This window comes from Wyeomyia smithii, chromosome 2 (genome assembly GCF_029784165.1).
Source record: "Wyeomyia smithii strain HCP4-BCI-WySm-NY-G18 chromosome 2, ASM2978416v1, whole genome shotgun sequence".
In the NCBI taxonomy this organism is placed as follows: Eukaryota; Metazoa; Arthropoda; class Insecta; order Diptera; family Culicidae; genus Wyeomyia; species Wyeomyia smithii.
Window position 1 is genome coordinate 162,822,314 of NC_073695.1, and position 26,509 is coordinate 162,848,822.

The 26,509-nt window shown below is 40.0% G+C and overlaps 1 protein-coding gene and 1 long non-coding RNA gene across 5 annotated transcripts in view; both read left to right on the forward strand.

Moving 5' to 3' along the window:
• The first annotated feature begins 522 nt into the window (after positions 1 to 522).
• LOC129726112 (uncharacterized) lies at positions 523 to 1,060 on the forward strand. The gene is made up of 2 exons (XR_008728244.1): positions 523 to 622; positions 678 to 1,060. It is a non-coding gene; the product is annotated as an uncharacterized LOC129726112 (long non-coding RNA).
• Positions 1,061 to 8,897: 7,837 nt separating this feature from the next.
• The window catches only part of LOC129726106 (kelch-like protein 18), a 205,762-nt gene continuing 188,150 nt past the window's right edge, over positions 8,898 to 26,509 (forward strand). For 3 of the 4 annotated variants that reach the window (XR_008728241.1, XR_008728242.1, XM_055682758.1), the window contains exons 1-5: positions 8,898 to 9,267; positions 9,333 to 9,463; positions 9,521 to 9,661; positions 9,771 to 10,252; positions 10,309 to 10,471. Coding sequence is in view for 2 of the 4 variants with exons in the window: in XM_055682758.1 (XP_055538733.1) it covers positions 9,133 to 9,267; positions 9,333 to 9,463; positions 9,521 to 9,661; positions 9,771 to 10,252; positions 10,309 to 10,471 (1,052 nt within the window). In the remaining 2 variants the exon portion in view is untranslated. The remainder of the gene's footprint in view (positions 9,268 to 9,332; positions 9,464 to 9,520; positions 9,662 to 9,770; positions 10,253 to 10,308; positions 10,472 to 26,509) is intronic. The other variant, XM_055682759.1, reaches the window with a different exon arrangement.

Sequence of the window (26,509 nt, forward strand, 5' to 3'; positions counted from 1 at the left end):
GTTGCTATTCTGTGGATTTTGGTGGTACTAAAGCTTAATTAGCCGTTATACGACAAAATTGTTTGCTGGGCGGACATCACTAAGACCATTCAAGCAGTTTTTTATTCTTCATTTAAAAATCTAAGGAAAACGATAAACATTTTTAAAATCACGTTTTGCTCAGAAAACGCGACTTTTTCAAATGATATATAAAAACTGGTATAGCTTTGGACCCAATTTTTCAGGCACTTTCCCCATACGTTTAGAAGTCACTGACAATGTTTTTCATGGTAAAATTATGGTCGGTGGTCGATTCAACAACAAAAAACGTTGTTTAAACATGGTAATAACAAAAAACATGTGCATGCTTACAGCACAGAGAACAGACTAACAGGCGACGAACAAACGGTCTGAAAAAAGTGTGTAAAATTGTGCATGTGTGCCACGAAATTTCCTCGCGATAACACCCCTCGTTATGCTAAATGTTTCAAGTTTAGAAAAAGTACACGCGGAACGCAATCTGAACTTAAGTCTGACAGTTCTCTAGTTTGTTTTGATTTGACTGCAGTTTGTTGGTAATGTAATTGAAAAAGGTTGTGTACGCAATATTTTCCTTTTAAACGTTTGTTGAACATTTATTCTGGTAAGCAGTATATACAAAATATGATAAATGATCAAAATCGATAAAAACTTTTTAGATTAATAGATATGCTGTTTGCCGTAGTCGAAACGAGTCGTTGGTGACATAGAAAACTCTCAGTGGTGTCCGAGAAATGGATTCGGACCTCCAGAACCGGCAACATCATGCTGTGGCCGAACGTAAAAAACACCCAATATTTTGACAAAATGCTAAGGGATAAAAACATCACAAGCAAACAAGTGTCTAACGGAAATTCACAGCTTACATCCGGTTTATTTTGTCTGTTAATCCGAATTCATAATTGATTTCCTGTAAGATAACAAAAGAAAGTGTTTAGGTAGAGAAAGCCTTTAAACACCCTAATATTACCTATTGGAATTATAGCTTTGTTTTCCTTTTGCCGTTTATTTAGAAAAAAAAATCCGATGATGATAGAATAAACCACTTTTCTTTATTGTTTTTGAAAAACCCATTTTTCATCTCTAATCGTGGAGCAAACTTCACTTTCGCCAAAGCCGAGTCGGAACTTAGCATGAACATTAAAGTGGAAATAAAGTACGACATAGACTTCTCCTGAACTTTCGTGCTGATTAAAAGTACGGATAAAATGCTAACCGAACTTTAATTTCCGGCGGCTTAGAAGTTCACCTGTGAACTTTATGTGACCTTTAAGGTTCTAATGAAGAGTAGAAAGCAGCTTCTTATGAACTTTCGTGCTGATTAAAAGTACGGATAAAATGCTAATCGAACTTTAATTTCCGGGGGTTTTGAAGTTCACGTGTGAACTTTTTGTGAACTTTAAGGTTCCAATAAAGGGGAACAAGCAGCTTCTCATGAACTTTTAAGTTGCTTTCAGGTTTTGACAGTACTTTATTTAGAATGAAGTTCGGTTTGTGAGTAATGTGTCCTGTTGTTCAGCAAGAAAGTTCCACGGAACCAAATCTGAACTTTATGTGAACTTCTAAGTTCGTGTGTTAAGTTAACCTCGAACTTTTGATTGCTTAGAGCAAGCGCACCGGTGAGTTGCCATTTGAGTTGCTATTTTCACAACGCTGGCCGTTGCTATTTTGGATAGCAACCGATTTTCGCACCGGTCGTTGCTAATGGGGATTACCAGTTCCACTACTTCTTTTTCACACCGGCAGTTGCCAATTTCTGAAGACCGTCACTAGCCAGCGTTGGCAAAATGTTTGTTTGTGATGTATTTCGCATATTTTTTGCGGATCTAGTAATAACCAGGGGCCTATAAACGTCAACATTTTGCCTACCAATCATAAATTCATCACGGCGGTAATATTTCATTTCAAATACTTACAAAACTTATCTTATTCATTGAAAGTCACAAATTTTCATTAAAACTTTTTTCTCAGATTTTTTCGAGTTTTCAAACTTTCTACAAAGTTATCAGTCATCCAAAAATGCATGTTTATGCAGAACATTTTTATTTTATATCTCCCAAAATAAAGAAGTTTTTTGACAAATTTCGATATTTTTGGAGATATTTTCACCTCAACCATCTCCAAATTACAGCGTCAGCGATAAATCAACAACTATTGTTAGCGCCGAAATTCAACGATATTATCGATAAGAAGCGATCATCCAAATTAACGATAAATATTGATAACTTTTCCATCTGTAGATTTGGCCGTGGAATTTTAACAAATTAGACGCTGACTGGACTATTTGGCATTAATCCTAGAACAGAATACTTTTTGTTTTGTATGGCGTCTGATGATAGAGAAATGCGGTTGAATTAGTTTACTATAGCGTTTGTCGGCATTTGCGGGACGCCTCAAAGAGAGTAATGTTTAATATTGATAATTTGTGGAACATAAAAATATGCAAGAGTAGAAATTTTTCTGAATATATTTTTTAAATTTTTTTTTCACTTGGTTAATTTTTCAAATGGACAAAATTATTGTTCAAAATATTGTCGAAGAAACCATACCGATCGAATAAACCGTTCCACAGTGTTTTATTTTGCCGTTTTCGTGCGATTGGATAAAAAGAGAATCAAATGTTGATTATAACCATAATGTATGTTCGAAGATGTTTCAAGATATTCAAAAATGCATCTTTCGATGAAGGAAGATGAGTGATCAATCCACCTAAAAGTGAGATAGAAAATTTACTTTTTCATCAGATTAAGATAGATGCTTGATGTCTCCGGCAAAATTTTAGGTGATCTAAAAACAAGAAACTTGGCTGAAGACATCATGTTTCTATCGCTTACATATTATGAGCAACATAAAGTTTTTTATTAAGAGGTACTGAAAATCACAATTTTCATTATAACTTTTTTCTCAGATTTTTCCGAGTTTTCAAACTTTCTACAAAGTTTTTTTTTCTTCACCTATCGTTTATTTGACACGGCACAAATACAATTTAATGTTTAACGGCGCCAATTATATCTGATGACTTAAAATCTTTAAGAAAATTTTTTATACTCGCTGCCGACTACGAGCTGAAATTGAGTCTATCTTAAAACTAGCATATATTTTTCAATTATTGTTTTGTAGTTGAATGGTCGTCTGATGATCGTCGAATGGCCATGAATATGCAGCATGTATGGATTTGTTCTGCTAAGCCACGATGTTATGAGCTGGGACAGGGGCTTGTAATCCTCGGGTCCTGGAAGTATTGTGCGGGGTTCAGTTGCTGGTTATGGTTCGTTGTTGTTGTTCGCTGTTGTTCAAGCCAAGATATCACGAAAGGCCTCGGGTTCTCAGGTCCTGGCGGATTCGTGTGGGGTTCAGTTGATGATTCCAAAATCAAGGTCTATGACGTGTTCTTGCCGTTTTGTTGAATGTGGATGGAAAGGAATGGGACTAGACTGGAGCGTGGATGGATTTCAGGAAAATGTATATAAGGGACTTTCTACAAAGTTATCAGTCATCCAAAAATGCATGTTTATGCAGAACATTTTTATTTTATATCTCCCAAAATAAAGAAGTTTTTTGACAAATTTCGATGTTTTTGGAGATATTTTCACCTCAACCATCTCCAAATTACAGCGTCAGCGATAAATCAACAACTATTGTTAGCGCCGAAATTCAACGATATTATCGATAAGAAGCGATCATCCAAATTAACGATAAATATTGATAACTTTTCCATCTGTAGATTTGGCCGTGGAATTTTAACAAATTAGACGCTGACTGGACTATTTGGCATTAATCCTAGAACAGAATACTTTTTGTTTTGTATGGCGTCTGATGATAGAGAAATGCGGTTGAATTAGTTTACTATAGCGTTTGTCGGCATTTGCGGGACGCCCCAAAGAGAGTAATGTTTAATATTGATAATTTGTGGAACATAAAAATATGCAAGAGTAGAAATTTTTCTGAATATATTTTTTAAATTTTTTTTTCACTTGGTTAATTTTTCGAATGGACAAAATTATTGTTCAAAATATTGTCGAAGAAACCATACCGATCGAATAAACCGTTCCACAGTGTTTTATTTTGCCGTTTTCGTGCGATTGGATAAAAAGAGAATCAAATGTTGATTATAACCATAATGTATGTTCGAAGATGTTTCAAGATATTCAAAAATGCATCTTTCGATGTAGGAAGATGAGTGATCAATCCACCTAAAAGTGAGATAGAAAATTTACTTTTTCATCAGATTAAGATAGATGCTTGATGTCTCCGGCAAAATTTTAGGTGATCTAAAAACAAGAAACTTGGCTGAAGACATCATGTTTCTATCGCTCACACATTATGAGCAACATAAAGTTTTTTATTGAGAGGTTCTGAAAATCACAATTTTCATTATAACTTTTTTCTCAGATTTTTCCGAGTTTTCAAACTTTCTACAAAGTTATCAGTCATCCAAAAATGCATGTTTATGCAAAACATTTTTATTTTATATCTCCCAAAATAAAGAAGTTTTTTGACAAATTTCGATATTTTTGGGGATATTTTCACCTCAACCATCTCCAAATTACGCAAGTGGCAAATCCATACGATGAAATAACTATCTTAAGACTTACAATAATAGGTACAAACTTTTGTATGTAAGAGTATGTAATCAGCCTTTCCGCCTGATTTTCAAAGCTATTTGATGCTTTTTTTATATAAAAAAATTAAAAAATAAAACAGGTTTGAGTTTCGAAAGTAGCACTAAACAATCTTGAGCTAATTATGCATGCACACTTTAGTGACGTTAGTGTTAAAAATAGATTAACCAAAATATGAGTTTTTTCTTACATTAATCTTCAGATAAAGAGAATATCATACTAGTAAGATTTCCCGCTGCATTGGTTACTCATTTCGTCAGATCCTGTTATCACAGAAGCACGTGAGTGGCCAAAAGTGGACATTAAAACTTTTTCTCTGCTCGTCCCTTTTGAAATCGGGTAAGAAGAATAAATGGAATTTGAAAAAAGCTACTATTTTCATCCACGCCTACATTACTGGAAAAAAAAATTTAAATTTGAAAATTTAAATTTATTTCTAACATATTCACCTTTTTTATTTTACCCTTACCAAAGCATGCATGCAAGTTGAACTAAAGATCATTTAGTGCCACCTTCGAAACTCAAAACTCTTCATTTTAAAATTTTTGTATATAAAAAGCGGCATCAAAAAGCTTTGAAAAACAGGCGGAAAGGCTGATTACATACTGTTACATACAAAAGTTTGTGTCTATTATTGAAAGTCTTAAGATAGTTATTTTATCGTACGGATTTGCCACTTGCGTAAAATTGCGTAATTTGGAGATGATTGAGGTGAAAATATCTCCAAAAACATCGAAATATGTCAAAAAACTTCTTTATTTTGGGAGATATAAAATAACAATATTCTGCATAAACATGCATTTTTGGATGACTGACAACTTTGTAGAAGGTTTGAAAACTCGGAATGATGTCTTCGGCCAAGTTTCTTGTTTTTAGATCACCTAAAATTTTGCCGGAGACATCAAGCATCTATCTCAATCTGATGAAAAAGTAAATTTTCTATCTCACTTTTAGGTGGATTGATCACTCATCTTCCTACATCGAAAGATGCATTTTTGAATATCTTGAAACATCTCATCATTTTGAACAATAATTTTGTCCATTCGAAAAATTAACCAAGTGAAAAAAAAATTTAAAAAATATATTCAGAAAAATTTCTACTCTTGCATATTTTTATGTTCCACAAATTATCAATATTAAACATTACTCTCTTTGGGGCGTCCCGCAAATGCCGACAAACGCTATAGTAAACTAATTCAACCGCATTTCTCTATCATCAGACGCCATACAAAACAAAAAGTATTCTGTTCTAGGATCAATGCTCAATGCCAAATAGTCCAGTCAGCGTCTAATTTGTTAAAATTCCACGGCCAAATCTACAGATGGAAAAGCTATCAATATTTATCGTTAATTTGAATGATCCCTTCTTATCGATAATATCGTTTAATTTCGGCGCTAACAATAGTTGTTGATTTACCGCTGATGGCGCTGACGGCACAAAGCATACGAATTATTTCTTGCACTTGCAAAAAACCATATAGGATTCATCCTAAATGACCAATTAATTAACAAGTAAACAAGTGCTTTTGCGAGCTCGCACTCCCTTGCCAAAGCGAGATAGGTTTGATTGAAAACATCAAAACCCGCAAACGGATTTTGCTCGATATATTCCATCACTAATCAAATCAACCCGCGCTAGGACAAGCAGGCGAGCGTGTTGTCGAGATGCTTTCTCGAAGTTGAATCTCTCGGCTGCGGCCGGTGTTTTTACGAAGCCAAATATCTCGATTCCGGTGTTTGCCGAAGTTTGAAACACCCGTGGCGAAAATGAAAAACAGCCACTGCCACCGGTGGTTCGGCTATCGCTCTGCGTGTTGTCGATTCAACACTAACACTTAGTTGTAGACAGCGTTGCCAGGTCATTTTTTTAAAAATCTGGAAAAGGAAAAAAAAAATCTGGAAAAAATCTGGAAGTCATTTCGTGGGGTGAAAGGTAAATTCTTCGGATAAAAGTCTTGGGGTACGTAAAATTTTAGGTGACAAAATTGCAAAATTTCACGCCAAATTTGAAGTGATGACCTTTTTGCGGAACAGAGAAAATAAAATCTGGATTAAATCTGGATCATTCATGAAAAATCTGGATAATTGGACATCAAATCTGTCTACCTGGAAACATGTTCAAAAATCTGGATAATCCAGCTAAATCTGGATACCTGGCAACGCTGGTTGTAGTTGCAATACACGTCGTGCCGTGTTTCAGATATGCCACTCAGTGTAGAACGTGGTTTGGACATGGCTGCCTTCCATTTCACGAAACTTTGTTTCCGTTTTCCCAAGTTATCGATAGCATAATTCTTTTGCAGGTTTTTTTTTACCTGTGCGTACATGGATTTTTTCATCCTTATATGTTTATTCAAAGTAATTCCGTAAAACTGGGCACGTCCCGCAACGTTGGCTTAAATGAATACTCTACTCAAAGCTGGCGAACTGTCATTAGTTGTATTCTGTATTTCATGCTGTCTCGGTTCCCACAGTTTGCTATTAATATTTGAAAATTTGCCGCCAAAAAAAAAACACTTAAATATAGAACGCGTAAATTGTTTTCGAGTATTTGGTTGATTCTAGTGATGGAGAAAATGATTTCGCAGAACAAATTTCCTTATACGCGATTAAGAAAATGGTTTTTGGAAAGATTCGGGGCGGCCATGCGGAGGAAGGTGCCATCCAGCGTTTTAACAATGTTTTTATCGGAAACACCGGTCTATACCGATGACCATTTCCAACGCCGCTTTCGAACGCTTCTTAGGTTATTTTTGAAGATTGAAACAGCGGTAAAGGAGAAAAATGGTTTTTTATAAAACGACCGAACGAAACGGGAAAATAGTTGGTAATACTCCCGAGCAGATTTGCTCAAACCTTCCAGGTTTATTGAATAATATTGGCCAATCTTGTGAGGATTTGAGCTTTCCGCATCGTGTAGGTTGCAGACCAAAATGCCAACCAAAATGGTCATCTCAATAAAAAAACCTATACAAAATGTTTACCTGCCCGAAAAAACACCCTGTCCAAAATTTCAGGTCAATCGGAAATAAAATTGAGTAGTGGTTCACGCCTACACTTGCGTCCTACGACGTGTTTAACAAAACGCTTCGTCTTCCGAGGCCGACCAATTGAGTCCGCATTCGGAACACTCATCATCTTCGTAATATTATTACGAACATTCACTATCGAGCACAAAAAACAACAGTTTGACATTTCATCAAATAGCAACGATTCGGCTCGTTGCTATCGCGTTGCCAAATTTAATAACTCGCTACTACCCGAGGTGAGGATTGTAATTTCCCAAACCAACATAGCAACGCCCGGTGCGGTTGCCGCGTTATGGTGGGAGTTGCCAAACTAGCTTTAGAAACTTCAATTTAGCCGGTGGTGGGCTTGCTCTTAGGGAGTCTATGTGTACATAGAGTCGCGCGAAGAGAAAATCTATCGTTTCGGCAACACAGTTTTTTTGCCGTTTGTTGCCAAGAACTATACAGTTCTGTTTTTCACTATGCATAAGCGAATATCATTTTTTGAAACTCTTTACAAGGTACACAGTTTTGAAAGATTACACCGGTAATGTTTTGTTAAATTTGAGTGAACCAGTGTACAGGTTTAATGTTGGATTGAAATGTGTAAGTAAAACTTCGGAAAAACACATATTTTTTATTACGCTCAATTACAACACTTTTCATCTACTCCTTACATTATCACCTTGTTTATTTACATTGCGCGATTGGTACCCTCGTTTGACACTGATTTGGTTCCTTTGGTTTCATCTTTGCGGGACTCTTATTATAAACATAGACTCTGCAGTAACCAGCCCCACTGACTTACTCACCCTTATAATATCGATAATTATCGTTAACCTCAAAAAATTAACGATAATTCGCATTGACGGTGTTGCTGATATTTGTTTGGTTTTTGCATGCGAAAAAGAAGGAAGGAAATATTTTTGCTTTTGTCATCACGCACATTTTGACAATTGCATATGAGAGTTCACGTAGGTGCGAACAGCCTTCGAAATCTCTTTCAACGCGAATAACCCGAATATCGATGTCTGACATTTATCGATTAGTATCGATAAGTTTTCCATCACTCTCACCGCAAAATATATCGTAAATTTTTTTTCTGGTTGTTTGACGTTAAATTGATTCTTTTGGTTTCAACTTTGCGCGACTCTATATTATAAACATAGTCTATGAGTATTGCTAGTGTTGAATTTGCATCGATGTTGACCATATCGATACAGATCGATACTATGATCGCCCATCTCGCTTATTATTGTTTTGAGGAAATATTTTGTACGAACTTGTCAAGTTTAGGTCGTCTTGTTAATATTTCGGCTTGTTCATTTTAGATTTAAATATTCAGAGTTTTGATGAAACAATAAAATTGCATAGTGTATTTTTATTTCACATCATGTGTTCTCATGAATTTATATTGAATCGTGAATAACTGGGAGGTTGTTCTGCCATTATTGATTGAAAAAGCCCCAGACAGTTTTGATAACATGGATGCTGCCTGTGATCTGGAGACGGAGGAAAATTCCTATGTACTTTTCAAACAAGATAGCATGTTTGCTGAAAGTTTTCCTTTGATGAAGGAAATTCGAAGACAAGGAAAACTGTGCGATGTGACTTTGAAGGTTTGTTCACATATACATATAGTAACGACCAATGGGCAGGAATATGGTTTGTCGTTTAATTGCAGGTAGAAAATCATTCTTTTTCGGCACATCGCATTGTGTTAGCCGCTACAATACCATATTTTTACGCAATGTTTACTCATAACATGGCCGAGAGCAGGATCAGAGAAATAACTATGAAAGAAATTGAACCACAGTATGTTTTAGTTCAGTGATATATTGTTGAGGATTAAAACATTTTATTTGATTTTAGTGCACTAGAGAGTTTAATCAATTTCGCGTACAGCGGTGTAATTAAAATTGATAACCAAAATGTTCAAGGGTTAATGGTTGGTGCATCCTTTCTACAATTAAATAAAGTAAGAGATGCATGTGCAGATTTTTTAAAGAGCAGGTAAGTTGACTTATTTGTTTGATAGGTTCCATCAAGAAATAGTAATAACATTCAGTCTATTATGTATGAAGATTGTGACAATGAAAAATATAATAATTTTTCTTTTCAGATTCCATCCACAAAATGTTCTTGGAATTCGTCATTTTGCAGATACACTTAGCTGCACTCAGTTAATCACTTCGGCCGATCGTTACATACATCAGTATTTTTCAAGAGTTGCCTTTTCGGATGAATTTCTGGCTTTGAATTTCGACGAATTAGTCGATATCGTTCGACGTGATGAGCTTAACGTACCATCCGAGGAATGTATTTTTGACGCTTGCATGAAATGGGTTAAAAACGATATAGAAACTCGAGCCGGATTTTTGCCAAATTTATTGGCAAATATAAGACTGCCACTACTCTCTCCTCAGTTCCTAGCAGATAGCGTTGCCACGGAGGAATTGATCCGAACATCGCATAAATGTCGAGATTTGCTCGATGAGGCGCGTGATTTTCATCTGATGCCCGAGCGGAGGGCATTAGTTTCAGCCTCTCGAACAAGACCTCGTTGCTGTGATTATGTAATTGGACAGATTTATGCTGTGGGAGGTACATTTGAAAGATTAGTCAGTATTATAAAAAATCACTAATTAGGTTGCCTTTAGGACTAACGAAAAATGGAGAATCGGTTAGTACTGTGGAAATTTACGACCCTGTAACCAAGGAATGGAAAATGGGTGAAGCAATGTCAATGTTACGTTCTCGTGTTGGTGTGGCTGTTATGGATGGGAAACTGTATGCTTTTGGTGGATTCAATGGGACTGAGCGGTTTGTATTAAGCATTATTTTCATTCCAAAAAAAGTGAACATGTCACCAATTTTCAATGTTGAACGGGTTTTAAGTTAGGGTCTAGATTTTAATAGAAGAAAAAGTTTTTTGTTGTTCTCTTGGTCGTCGAACAGTAATGTGAGGTACAATTTGTGGGTAGGACCAGATTTAACGGGTAACTAAAACACACTATAACTGCCAAATGAAATAATACGTGGCTACACATTTTCAAAACACAAAATATGCTTTTCCCGGATTTGAATAGAACCTCTCTCCAAGGCTGCCGAGCTTCCTATCAGTTGTTTCAAAACTAGTTGTTTTTTAATATTTTTTAATTCTAAAAATTGGAAAGAAAAAAGTAGAAGGTTATATCTGACACACAACCTCGCACGCAACCGCATTATTGACGTAAGACAACGAGAAGCTATTATGCATTAACGCACGACATAGTGAGCAAGAGGGTAGAAAATTAAAAATGCCACGTTCTTGATTGATACTTCCTAATGTCATGGGTTTCAATTTCATCACCGCTTTAATAGTCAACGCAAGTCTTTTTTCAACAGTTGCAGGAATGATTCCTTGCTACTGACGACGCTTTCGGCACTCACAAACACTGTAAAAATGAGACGAATATGACGCAATCGCCGTTTTATCACGGGCTGCACAACTCGTGATGTGTAACAGATTGCGACTAAACCTGAATCCTATCAACCCATAATGAAATGATGATTTGGTGCATTAGTTTCTGGGAGAAAATAGACATGATTAGACTACATCAGCTCTTATAGCGTATTTCTTTATTCCAGAGGGTCATTGCAAATCCATCAGGAATAAAAAAAGTAGGAGGTTGTATCCAAGACACGACCGCATAACTGACGTAGAACTACGCACACTATTAACAAAGACATTGTTGTAGGTGTTTCAATAATGAGTCAAGGTCTACTAATGCTTGCTTTGTGCTACCTCAACAGTGGGGTAATAAAGACACTGAAAACACGAGCTGTAAAAGCAGTTTCACATTCTGTAAATTAGACGGCTGCTACAGATTTAAATTGCTACTATCCAGCACAGATTGCTCGCTTGAGTTGTCAAAAAATTATTAACCTTCAAATATTTGTTTATTTGCCTTGAGAAAAGTATTTTGCTGCTCAAAATTGGATTTGCTGATGGCAACCTTTATGCTGCCTCAGTAGTGGGGCAATAACGGCAGTCTGACGACACACGCTGAGGAGCGAGAAGAAGCGCGCTGCTCCTGAGATATGGTGACCAACCACAGGGCAAGTGCTTAATTTGAAGGCAGCCACAGGCGCGACCCGCTGCTATGGTCTGTTACTGCTGAGTGCCGATATCTGCTGCTACTGCTGTCAACGTTGTGGAGGGTCCATCCAGCTCATCTTCCGACTAATGAATGTAGCTAGTTTTCCCAGAAACGCTCTTTTATAGCCGAAGAGTGCTACGTAATAGGCCACGCCCTTTAGTTCAGTTGTCTAATTCTGTAATATTCTTTAGACGAATTATTCCACAATTCGCATTCGATATTTGTTTCCAGCGAATAAACACCGATGGTGCTCTCACACACGCAACGATTTTAACCCGTATTTTATTGGGGTTTGTAACATTAAGCGATTTCGTTTGCTCGTTGTTGCGTTTTGCATCATGTTGCAACTTGGCAGCTGGGAGACGACGAAATTCTGTGAATGCTGATTGATTGAATCGACTTCATATTAGCTCTGCATATTCGAATTCGTTCGAATTGCGTTCTAACAGGGCAGTTTGTTATTCAAAATCGGTTATGTTGATCGCAGCCTTTGTGCTGTCCCAACAGTGGGGTTAGGTTGTCCGACTTTTCCTAGAAAACCATTCCCCAGAAAATAAAGTGTCGAAGGATTTTCCCCAGAATGAACCATTCTCCAGAATACCAAATCCCAGAATATACTAGTTACCAGAAATCTAAACCCCTGAAAGTACTAGTTACCAGAGAACCGTTTCCCAGAATACACCAATGCCCAGAAAACTATTCTCCAGCATCACCGTAACCAGAAAAAAAAAACATTAGTATTCAGTTATTATATTGTTAACATTCTAAATTATTTGACATTTGAATTAACACTTGCGTACCAGACCCCTCCAGAGCCGAAAATATAAAAATTCTTTTACCTGCCATTCCGCAAGATCTAAACCGAATTTGATCGAACCTTTTTCAAAGGATCACAAATTTATCATAGTTTTTGGGACAGTAGGGGACATTTGTTCCGGATTTATCGAGGGGAACGGTGGAGTAAGTAACCTTCAAGAAACACAGGCTAAGTTAAAAACGGTAACGAAGCCTTGCTTCCACATATCAAGCTTTAGGTTTTTGCAAAACAACACTAGTAACGATCGGTATTTCGCCACTTTGTTTTAATTCGATAGTGGGATTCCCTCAGCCGTGCCAGTTCTGAATTGACTGTTTATCGATGACTGCAGCCCAAGCCGGGAAGCGTATGAACCCGGGCGCAGCGGACGAACGGGCGGCCCACACCACCACACAGCCGGACGCCCCGGAGTGCGTTGAGGCAGAAGCGCCGGCAGGCCCACGGCGCGACACCCGCACGAAGCGGGAGCACGACCACAGACCCGTGACCCGGCAGCCCCGTAGCCCGAGTCATCCCAGTCTTCAGAGCCAATCATTATCCCGAAGTTACGGATCTAATTTGCCGACTTCCCTTACCTACATCGATCTATCGACTAGAGACTATAAACTTTGGAGACCTGCTGCGGATTCGGTACAAGCTGTTGAGAGAGAGCTTCGATTTTCAAGGTCCAAGAAGAGAATATCGACACATTAATTTAATACCATGCTCTACTAGCTTGTCCAACCGTATCTCTCTATGAAAGACTTCCATGGCTAGTATGACTGTTAAACAGAAAAGAAAACTCTTCCGATATCTCTTGTTGGCTTCTCGAAGGAAAGGATTCATGTTGCCATGATTACAAAGGCGCTACCGTTTCCGGTGTGCACGCCAATGCAAACGTATACTCAACAGGCTCTGGAATTGTAACCGGGTTCCCTTTCGCTCGTTTAATATATACTAGTGGATGTTGCATCAACCCAGGTAAACGAACGAACCTCTACAGAGGTAATTTCTGCTGGGGGGCTGCCCCCCATGTGAACTAGATTAACCGAATTAAGATAAGAAGGGGTATTTTAGATTTTTGGTCAAGGAGCCTCAGAAATCAATTCGCTACTGTGTTTTGTGGTCGACTTGTGATGCTCATTCAGCCAAAAACGATTACTGAAAGTTGTCTGATTTTATGACTATGGCCTGGTGTCAAGCGCTTACTTATTTACTCCATGAAAGTACAAATGTATTAGTTGACAATAAGTTGATTCAAATGATAGAATCGTTATACATTTCAGATATACATAAACTCAGTTTTAACAGATTTTCCATGTTAAAAAAATAAAAATGCATATTTCTTCGTTTTTGGATAACAGTTTTCTGGAAAACGGTGTTTTCTGGGAAATAGTTTTCTGGGCATTGATTCATTCCGGATAATAACTTTCTGGGGATTAGTACTTTCTGGGTAGCAGTTTTCTGGTGATTGGTACATTCTGGGATTTTGTTTTCTGGGGAAAAAGCTTCGACGTTTTATTTTCTGGGGAATAGTTTTCGAGTAATTGTTATACAATCGGGGTAGGTTGTCCGACTTTTCCTAGAAAACCATTCCCCAGAAAATAAAGTGTCGAAGGATTTTCCCCAGAATGAACCATTCTCCAGAATACCAAATCCCAGAATATACTAGTTACCAGAAATCTAAACCCCTGAAAGTACTAGTTACCAGAGAACCGTTTCCCAGAATACACCAATGCCCAGAAAACTATTCTCCAGCATCACCGTAACCAGAGAAAAAAACATTAGTATTCAGTTATTATATTGTTAACATTCTAAATTATTTGACATTTGAATTAACACTTGCGTACCAGACCCCTCCAGAGCCGAAAATATAAAAATTCTTTTACCTGCCATTCCGCAAGATCTAAACCGAATTTGATCGAACCTTTTTCAAAGGATCACAAATTTATCATAGTTTTTGGGACAGTAGGGGACATTTGTTCCGGATTTATCGAGGGGAACGGTGGAGTAAGTAACCTTCAAGAAACACAGGCTAAGTTAAAAACGGTAACGAAGCCTTGCTTCCACATATCAAGCTTTAGGTTTTTGCAAAACAACACTAGTAACGATCGGTATTTCGCCACTTTGTTTTAATTCGATAGTGGGATTCCCTCAGCCGTGCCAGTTCTGAATTGACTGTTTATCGATGACTGCAGCCCAAGTCGGGAAGCGTATGAACCCGGGCGCAGTGGACGAACGGGCGGCCCACACCACCACACAGCCGGACGCCCCGGAGTGCGTTGAGGCAGAAGCGCCGGCAGCCCACGGCGCGACACCCGCACGAAGCGGGAGCACGACCGCAGACCCGTGACCCGGCAGCCCCGTAGCCCGAGTCATCCCAGTCTTCAGAGCCAATCATTATCCCGAAGTTACGGATCTAATTTGCCGACTTCCCTTACCTACATCGATCTATCGACTAGAGACTCTAAACTTTGGAGACCTGCTGCGGATTCGGTACAAGCTGTTGAGAGAGAGCTTCGATTTTCAAGGTCCAAGAAGAGAATATCGACACATTAATTTAATACCATGCTCTACTAGCTTGTCCAACCGTATCTCTCTATGAAAGACTTCCATGGCTAGTATGACTGTTAAACAGAAAAGAAAACTCTTCCGATATCTCTTGTTGGCTTCTCGAAGGAAAGGATTCATGTTGCCATGATTACAAAGGCGCTACCGTTTCCGGTGTGCACGCCAATGCAAACGTATACTCAACAGGCTCCGGAATTGTAACCGGGTTCCCTTTCGCTCGTTTAATATATACTAGTGGATGTTGCATCAACCCAGGTAAACGAACGAACCTCTACAGAGGTAATTTCTGCTGGGGGGCTGCCCCCCATGTGAACTAGATTAACCGACTTAAGATAAGAAGGGGTATTTTAGATTTTTGGTCAAGGAGCCTCAGAAATCAATTCGCTACTGTGTTTTGTGTTCGACTTGTGATGCTCATTCAGCCAAAAACGATTACTGAAAGTTGTCTGATTTTATGACTATGGCCTGGTGTCAAGCGCTTACTTATTTACTCCATGAAAGTACAAATGTATTAGTTGACAATAAGTTGATTCAAATGATAGAATCGTTATACATTTCAGATATACATAAACTCAGTTTTAACAGATTTTCCATGTTAAAAAAATAAAAATGCATATTTCTTCGTTTTTGGATAACAGTTTTCTGGAAAACGGTATTTTCTGGGAAATAGTTTTCTGGGCATTGATTCATTCCGGATAATAACTTTCTGGGGATTAGTACTTTCTGGGTAGCAGTTTTCTGGTGATTGGTACATTCTGGGATTTTGTTTTCTGGGGAAAAAGCTTCGACGTTTTATTTTCTGGGGAATAGTTTTCGAGTAATTGTTATACAATCGTGGGGGTAAACTAAAACTAAATAAACTACAACAGAATTTGATTGCTAGGATCCCGCGAAGAATGTTTGCTTGTGTTGATGCTAGGAAATTTTCACTCTTCAATTACTTGTTTTTTGACGTAGAACTACGTTTTACTTGAGCATACAACACAGGGATGCAAACTGAAAAACTGGGACGAAATTTGTCCCTTTTCAAATGCCTATAGGTCGGTTTTCAACCGATTTTCTTCATTATTGCAGCAATCGATTAAAAAATTATGCATGCATCTGCCCAAATGCAGAAAAATGTTGTTTGAATCTGCAAACTATTGCACTATTGAAAATTGTCAAGCATGGTTGAAATTAAGATAACGTCCTCTGATTGGTCGCTTGCTGGCTTTCCCTAAAAAGGTCGATATACCTAGTTAGCCGTAGCGTAGTGGTCTGCGCCAGTATCAGCTAGTTTGTCGAATTTGCTTTCGGCTTGAAAAAATCATTTGCCGGTTGGTCACATATTATAGCAGCAGCGCGGTAGCAACAAACGTTTCGGATTGCCGGTTTAGGGCTTAGGCCTTCTTCCCCATGATTAAGTTTGATCTTATTTTGGCAAACAACAGCATGTTGTGCTATCCAGCTAGCGTAGCAATCAAAATTTACTACGTGTGAAAACAGCTTTTACAGTGCGTTGTATGAGTGCCTTATTCCCCTACTGTGGGCAGCACAAAGGTTAACAGCAAACTACATTTATCAAGGTAAATTAACAAGTAATTGAAGATTAATGATTTTTTGGAAAGGTCTCGAGCGCTAGACTTCGGAAACAAATGCTTTCTCGTTCTATTTAATCAGTGATATAGGAATTTTTATGCGTGAATTAAAAGCTGACAACCTTTCAACAGTTGCTCGTTGCACGAAAATATGAAAATATTACACTTCATTCAAATGCTAGAGCGCCTTAACAAAGGCGATTGATTCGACTTCACAGCAATAATTTGTTCCGGATTCAGAATTTTGTCGTCTCCCGACCGCAGAGTTCCAACACGATATGCAACACGCAACAGCGAGCAAAAAAATCGCTCGACGTTCTCAGCCGCAACACGATACGGGTTATATCGTTGCGTGTGCGAGAGCACCATCGGTGTTTTTCCGCTGGATACAAAAATCAAATGCGAATTGTGGAATCTCGCCTGAAGAAGATTAGACAATGGTAAAACTCAACAAAAAGGCGGGGCCTATGTAAGAGCATTTTTTGGTTATAAAAGGGCGTTTCTGGTCGAGTTAGTCACATTCTTTTGGCGAACGGTGAGACGGACGGACTGTCCATAGGATTATAGCGGCAGTGGATTGCAGCATCGGATTAGGCCGATGCCATGGTTCACGCGAGTGGCGTCGGCTTGCCGTCCTCCTGGCGGTGGCAGCGGCGGTGAAAACCGTTGGTAGCAACGGCGGTGGCAACGGCGTTGGCAGTGGGCAGTTGCAGTTCCTCGTTTAGTTCGGTTACCCTTCGATCTGCGTTGGACCCCACCAGTGGTAATCCAATTCAGATATCGTTCGGTGTATACAGCCAGAAATTGAACGAGACCAGCACCTCCAAGTGGTCTAAGAAGCTAACGCCATCCAGCGCGTATGTATATATAGCGTATGTGCATGTCTATAGCGTGTGCGGAAAGCTTTAAGCGCTATGCACGCTACCACTGCCACTCCCGGAGAGAACTCGGACCCGGCCCGGAAGCAGTGTGAGGAGCACTTTAGCGTGTTTTGATAGCTGTAGCATGTGGGATATTTGATTTGTGTGTGTATGATATGGTATGATGTGTGTTTGTGTGTGTATATGATATGTGTGTTTGTATTATATTCGTGTGTGTATGATATGTGTGTGTATGATATGGAATGATGTGTGTGTCTATATGATATGGTATGTGTGTGTGTCTGTATGATATGGTATGTGTGTGTGTGTGTCTGTATGATATGGTATGATGTGTGTGTATGGTATGGTATGATGTGTGTGACATGACATGATATGATGTGTGTGTGTGTGTGTGTTTGTGTATGATATGGTATGATGTGTGTGTGTGAAGATCTCCCAGATGGTCTCGAGGTACGATGCTGGCCTAACAATCCAGTCGTCGTAGGTTCAAGTCTCGGCTCGGGAGAAGACTGTTAGTGTCAGTAGGATCGTAGCGCTAGCCCCGCAATTGTACACTAAACAGTCGGCTGCGAAGTCTGTGTATAATAAAACAGAAGGTCAAGTTCCAATGCGGGAATGTAGCACCAAGGCTTTGCTTTTGTGTGTGTGTGTGTCTGTATGATATGGTATGATGTGTGTGTGTCTGTATGATATGGTGTGATGTGTGTGTGTCTATGATGTAGTATGATTTGTGCGTGTGTGCTGTGTATGGCTTTTAACTCGGCACGTTCTGCTAACTGCTGAATCCGGTTCACGAAATTCACAACCCTTCATTAGTAGACATTATAACTCATTACCCATGTAAAAATATTGGTTTTATCAAAGTTTTATAGCGCAGTCAAAAAAGCGCTATAAAACTTTAATAAAACCAGTTGTGTTACTAGGGTAATAAAACACTCAATGCATTTTTAATAGTGTACGTAGTTCTACGTCATTTATGCAGTCGTGTCTTGGATACAACCTCCTACTATTTTGCCTTGAAAAAAGGCATTTTGCTGTTCAAAATCGGTTGCTGATCGCAACCTTTGTGCCCCAACAGTGGGGGAGGGGGATTTCAACTTCTGTCAATTAGATGGCCGCGACAGATGTAACTGCTAGAATCCGCACAGAATACTTGCTTACGTTGTCAAAAATTATTAACTTTCAATGACTTGTTTATTTGCCTTGAAAAAAGGCATTTTGCTGTTCAAAATTGGATTTGGTGATGACGATCTTTATGCTGCCCCAACAGTGGGGGAATGATGGCAGTCTGGCGAGGCACGCTGAGAAGAACCGCGCTGCTACTGAGACATGGTGACCAACCACAGCGCAAGTGGTTTATTTAATTTGAAGGCAGCCACAGGCGCAACCCGCTGTTACTTCTGAGTGCTGTATCTGCTTCTTCTGCTGTCAACGTTGTGGACGGTCCGGTGCATCCAGCTCACCTTCCGACTAATGAATGTAGCTAGTTTGTTTTTGGATTCAATATTCTTTATTTTTCTTACGGTATTTTCATTATACATTTGTTTTTTGAACATTGTTAGAGATTCAATTTTATCAACTTTTCAACTCTGATGTTTTTAATGTACTATAAGTGTTACTACTTTTTCCTTTTCTACGTACATGATTTACATTTTAATGCTCGGCATTAGAGTTTTAATTATTAAATAAATATACCTAGCTAGTGTTTTCAGCGTGTGCAGAGATTATGTTTTCGGTCATATCGATACCAGCTATTTGATGCACTTCTGATGTTCGTTGACTCTTTTGCAGGTGGGTTCTCGCGCAGGTTCTCCAGATCGACGAGGCGTATAGAAGCATCGGCAGGATGACCTGTTTGTATACCGTCAATTTATTCACGACGGATAATTTCGATTTTCGGTTGATTAGCGGTTACAACTTCTTCATTAGCACTAAGCTTTTCGTTACTGTTTGTTCAATGTGGGGGCGATAAAGTAGCTTATGATCATAGGTCAAACCAAGGTAGCGAACATTCGACGACCAGGGAATATCCACATTGTTCAACCGAATCTTTGTTGTCGGCACCAAACGTTGACTATTCCGATGTGGGAAGACTATGGTCTGAGTTTTTGCTGCATTCACACAAATTTTCCATGAGGTGAGGTAATTCACAAAGACGTTAAGCCCAGTTTGCAGCTTTTTAACTATTTGGTTGATCTGTCTGCCCTCGTACATAATGGCGGTATCATCAGCAAACAGCGACAGGATGCCTCCATTGGGTAGTTCAGGAATATCTGAGGTGAATAAGTTGTACAGAACAGGACCAAGGATGCTGCCCTGTGGAACACCAGCTCCTACGTCGTATGGGTCAGACAGGCCACCCAGCATACAGACCTGAGATTTGCGCAGTGTAAGATAGTTTTGCACAATCTTCACTAGATAAACGGGATAGTTGTAGCGCTGTAGCTTGTAGATAAGCCTGTCGTGCCACACGTTGTTGAATGCTTTTTCTATGTCCAGGCAGGCCATGGCAGTTGTTTTAGATAGCTCCTTGTTCCGATTGATGAGTTTTGTTACTCTCTGCAGTTGATATGTTGTTGAATGGCCTCTGCGAAAACCGAACTGTTCGTCCAGGAATATGTTGTTCACTTCTGCGTGGCACAGAATACGGCTGTAGATGCATCGTTCGAATACCTTGCTGAGGGCAGAAAGCAGACTGATGGGACGGTAGCTTTTGGGGCATGTGGGATCCTTTCCTGGTTTCAAAATGGGAATCACTTTCGCCAGTTTCCACTTTGTTGGAAAGTACGCCAATTCAAGGCATCGGTTGAACACTTTTTCCACCACAGACAAGGCTGTTGGTCCAAGGTTTTTGAGCACAAGGTTGAACACTCCGTCAAATCCGGGAGCCTTCATGTTCCGAGAGAATTTAATGTTGTTTTGTACCTCGTCCACTGTTATCCGCTGATCAGGTGGTAAGATATTCGGTGTGTGGGCCAGAATTACTATCGATTCACTGACAGCTGGTTCGATTCCACTCACAATATCACGACCAAGATTGTGGGAAGCGGCAAAATGCTGAGAGATAGCACAAGCCTTTTCGCGGGAAGTTAGCAGAGTTTCACTATTCACTATTAATGGCGGAATGGGTTTTGGTTTGTTCTTCAACACTTTATCCACACGCCAAAATGGCCGTGAGCAGTAGGGCAAATTACGTAATTCGGTTGCAAACTGTCTGTTTTTCACTTCCTCCAGACGTTCTTGAACGATTTTTGTCAGCTGTCTAGCGTAGAATCGGTGCCTAGGGTTGCGGGTACGTTGATATCGCCTTCTCAGCGAGTTTCGCAAGGAAATTATGCGCTTGGTGTTATCGTCGATTTGCGCAAACTTACGTGTCACTGGAACAGATGGGATGTAGCGGCACTCTGCTTCCTGGATGACGTCTATCATGGTGTAACCGTTGCCGGTCACAGCATAATGCAGTACGGTTGAGTTGGAAGCGATAAAATATTCTTACTATAAAATTTAGAATATAACACTTAAGTCCTGTAAATATTCACCTTGATTAGTGCTCAGTTGGGTTGTGTCTAAGGTAAGATCGCCAAAATGTAGGCCACGCGTCGCACGTCCATGCGTCGATCCCTTAGATAGCCGAAATAAATTATATAAGGAAACCCGAGTGAGATTACTTCACATGCAGGTTCAAAACGAACCTTTCTAGGAAAGTTGAAGGAAAGAGAAGGCAAAACTACGTGCGTAGGTCAAAACGAACCGAAAGAATTATTTAGCGAATTCCGAGTGATCCCGAAGGATTTTCGATTATGTACTGACGTACTTCCGGCAAGTAGTCAGGTCTCCTAGTTTATCTGAGGGCTAAAACTGTACGATCACTTCGTTCCAAACCGCCAAACATAGTGGAAGTGAATAGTTTCGCGTTAGGTCACTGCTTCAAGGTAAAAGCAGAGAGTGCTAGGGAAGTAGTTCATGAGCTAAAGTTTTTGTATTTCTCAGGAGGTAGAATAGAACGTGCGAAATAGTTCAAGTGTTAACCCGATTCGTGTGCAGGATAGAAAAAAAGAAGGTAACCATGTGCGCAGAGGCTAACGACCCGTGCGAGAGGCTAACGACCCCTTTTTGTGTATGCCATCAGGCAATTTCTATCCTAGGAATCGGAGATTCCACGAGAGAGCACGTTTTCCATACGCTTGCCGCACCGCTTGCGCGCCACCCGTTGCCCGCTACCACGTTGAGTCAACATCGACAGATTCGCCGGACTCGTCCAGAAAACACTTCTGTTGGCCCGGATCAACCCATTCCGGCCGGCACCTGCAGTTACGTTGGCGGCAAATGCCGCATCCCATTTGTCATCGGCGGATAATTAGAAATCCCCGCCAGCCGCCACAGGCGGCGAGAGAGAGAAACCAGAACCACATGCATCGATAGAACTACAGCCAGATTCCACCAGCAGCAGCAACAACTGATCCCCAGAGAGAGATTCGGTGAGTCCGTTCCACTTATCTTACAAAGTACCGCCGAAAGAAGACGCCATGCGGCGTATGTAAAGCCGCGAGTCGGCCATTTTGAAGTCCCCGCTTTAGTCGGGCCGAAGAAAAATTAATAGAAAAATTTGAGCTCAAGTGACACGATTCGTCACATGTAACTGAAGTTACGGACGCGCCGTAACGTAAATTGCGATCGCTTCTGGGAGACCAAGTCGATCTATCCTTGGCTCTCGGGAATAGTTTATGAATGATTAAGTAGAGTCGTTATGCCCGCACGTACCGTGAGAGTACGAGAGAAAAAGAGATAAGCTTGGAGGAGAATTCGCACCCGAAACAGAGTAGAAAGTAAGAAGTAAAACCCATGTACATATAAAATAAGCTGAATCGAAAATTAACCCAATTATGTTACGTCGTGAATAAACCCGCTTTTCGAGTAATGCAGGACTTTTAGATAATGAAATGTTTCCCTAGTCACCTTAGTTCGTTCGCTCCGTTTAGTTCGCAGCATGCGAAAGTCTCAGGCATGCATAGGTTCGGTTCCTCTCGAGTTGGCGCTGTCTGGTGGCGGGTTTTGTAAGTTTCCCGTGATGATAAAAGCTTAAGTGATTTCTATATCGAGAATTATGTACGGTGAGCTTTGGGTTCGTTAAGTTTCTTTCCGAGTTGTGCACCGGTTTTGGCGGAAACTAGCTAGCGAGCTGAACCGATCTGAATTCTTTCTCCGAAGGGATTCAACTTGGACTTGCATAGAAAAGCAGTCTCATCCGGGCAACATTTATCTTGGCGGTAGTCTCCGTAAGGAGTGGCGCTTAAACTACTCGCTTAAGCATGATCGGTTCGCAACGGCTACATTTTGGCGCCCAACGTAAAAGTACGAATTAATCTTTGGTGGATAAAGGCATTTCAGAATGAAGTTTAATTCATTCACGATTATTACAGTTTAAAGAAAATATTTCGGTCATTAAAAACTCGCTGATAGTTTGGGAATGTTTGAAGAGATAATTTTATGCATAGACCAACGTTGGTTGAATACTGATTGAACGAATATTGAGGATTATATTGAGTTATGTTGAAGTACATTATGTGCAGAATTTAAATTCAGTAATTGAAGTTTGGGGATCTTCCAGAGGAAAACTTATATTTTCGGAGAACTAATCTTAGCTTATCTACGGTTTTTTTCGGATATCTGGAGTAATAATTAAACGGTGACTGAAAATACTTTTTTTTTATTAAACATAATTAATTTTTTTTTCTTCGTATTATTGATAACATTTAGTAAAATATATTCATAACTATAACATACATTTATATTGAACGGAAACTAGAAATTTAGTGCCAATCGGAAACTTACATTTATTGTACATTTTTTTTGGGTTACTGAGTGTTATCCACGAAAAAAATTAACATGGGTGGGAAATATCCATATGCTGATCATTTACTTAATGACGAAATTGATTACGAACTTAAATTGCGACACCATGATGAAGAGGTGGGGAATGACTTAGATACAAAACGGAGATTACTGAGGAGACTGTTTAAACGGGATGTGCAAGAAAACCAAGAGTATGTTTCAATGTACACTATTGAGCAAGAATTTGATTTAGTTTCGTCAAGAGTGAATGCGATTCGAGACGGTTTGAGTAAAGGCTCAGATGTGAAACTCGTATCCCGTCTCAAACATTACTATTGGAGAATTGTACGTTGTACTGCTATGGACGAGAATGCTCAGGAGATGAAAGACTTCATTATAAACGAAATAGTTGGCATGTTAAACACGCATGCTGCAAAAGACGCAGTGACATCGACAGAACAGGCAGGAAGCCGTGAGTCGTCTGAAGAGATAGGCGCAGTAGGAGGAACGGTACCGCGAATTTCGGTGACAGCATCACCTCATGATAAAGGGAAGACAACGCCAGTGGGAAGCCCATTCCATTTATATGGAAATAATACACTAGAGGCAACCCAAAAAGTTGGACAAAACAGCTCGAAGAGTCAGGATAGAATAGTTACAGAAGACAGAATGGATAAGGGTCCCTCGAATAGGGAACACCAGAGGGTACTGGGAGAGTTAGACCAGGTGTACAAATTAAACCTAACATTACAAAAGGAGATACGAGACATGAAAACAAAAATGAACGATTGCATGAAGACGAACGAGATGCTAGTGGATTTGATTAAGAAGAAGGAAGCCAAATCGATTGAGCAAGAAGCTCACAATGAAGAAGACAGAGCCAGAAGGAATAAAGGTAATGACACGAGGCAAACAAATAGCGTTCCAATTCCATCGCTAGTGGCAGAAAGCTGGCCCTGGAAAACAAATGAACGACAGCCAAAAAAAGGAGATTTCTTGACCCGACCGGTGACTACCCTACCGGTGACGAGCCGGAATTTTCCGAATAAGCAACAACATAGATCGGACCAACGTTACGACACGACCAGCGAAGCGAGTAGCGAAGAAGATTCAAACAGCACAGAGACACGAGCGACACCAGACCGTAGGAGACGGTCAGATGATCGCATGCAGTATGATCGTCGAATTGAGAGATGGAACATTTATTTTTCAGGTGATGCAAAATCTGCAACCATCGAAGACTTCATTTACAAAGTGAAGGTTCTCGCGAACATGAGTGGAATTCCACAGGATAGTTTATTGGGCCACATTCACCTGCTATTACGCGGGGAGGCAGCAAACTGGTTTTTCACATACTACGACGCCTCTTGGAATTGGACAGTGTTCGAAGCGCATATTCGTTTCCGATTCGGTAATCCAAACCAAGAACAAGGAAACCGTCAGCGAATATATGATAGGAAACAGCAACGAGGGGAAACTTTTATTGCTTTTGTGACAGAAATTGAGAGAATGAACAAGTTACTGACGAAACCTCTGTCGAATCGGAGAAAATTCGAAATTGTGTGGGAAAATATGCGGCATCACTACCGTACCAAGCTGGCTTGCTTTTCGGTGACGACAATAGAAGAACTGATACATGTAAACTATCGAATTGATGCTAGTGATCCAGCATTACACCCGATAGGACCACGACACTCGGTCAACAACGTGGAAATGGACTCACAGGATAGCGATTCAGAACCGGAAGAAGTGAACAACGTCTATAAAAGAGCAGGGAGAACCCAACAGTCTTCGACAAACCGAACAACTCAGGCAACAGATCCACGTGAAGTCAGAAAAGGAACAGCGTGTTGGAATTGCAACCAACCCGGTCACCTCTGGAGAGAATGCAGGGAACGAAAAAACACATTTTGTTACATTTGCGGGAACCCAGGGAAGATAACAAGCAACTGTGACAGACACTTTAGGAATTCAAGTCAAGAAGGTAAGAATGCACAGTCGGGAAACTAAATGTTGGGGGCGGATATGGGAAATCTCGCACCCCGAAACAAAACTCAACCAATTCCCAACCGTTTATAGATCCGTTGCAAAACATTTCAGAAATTCATGTGAGAACGAACCAGTGTCCACATGTAAAGGTTGCAATTTTTGACACTACCCTAGAGGCCCTGTTAGACTCAGGGGCAAGTGTAAGCGTGACAAATTCAGAAGAAATCGTTAGACGATATGGGCTGGAAATTTTCGATTCGCCAGTGCAGATATGTACGGCAGATAGAACACAATATGCATGCTTAGGCTATGCAAATATTCCCATTACATTTAAGGGCATAACGAAGGTCGTTTCAGTAATAATTGTGCCACAAATCACCAGGAAACTGATACTAGGAATTGACTTCTGGAAAACCTTCGGAATAAAACCGATGATCGAAGGAAAATTCGGTCTGGAAGAAGTAACGGAAATTAAAGTGCAGCAGCAAACAACTGAAGAGGAGATTTTCCATTTTTTTATTCAACCGATTGAATCGTTTCCGGCAATCAAACAACAGGCACCTGACGAGACACTGGACATACCAGGGTTAGAAATACCAGAAGCATCAAAAGTGACACCAGAAACAGTTGAAATTGAGCACGACTTAAACGCGAATGAAAGAGCAGAACTGGCAGAAGTAGTACGAACTTTTAGTTGTACTACGGATAATCGCTTAGGCCGAACGACGTTGTTGCAACACGAAATCCACCTGCGAGAAGACGCAAAGCCGCGACGACAAGTAGTATACCGATGTTCACCATCGATACAAGCGGAGATGGACCGTGAGATAGAGCGATACAAGAAGATCGACGCAATTGAGGAATGCTCAAGTGAATGGGCCAACCCTTTAGTCCCAGTTCGCAAGGCAAATGGGAAACTTAGAGTGTGTTTGGATTCTCGTCGTATAAATGCTCTGACAAAGAAGGATTCTTACCCGATGAGAGACATGAAGGGAATCTTTCACCGCCTTGAAAGCGCTAAATACTTTTCGGTTATCGACCTGAAGGACGCCTACTTCCAAATTCCACTGAAA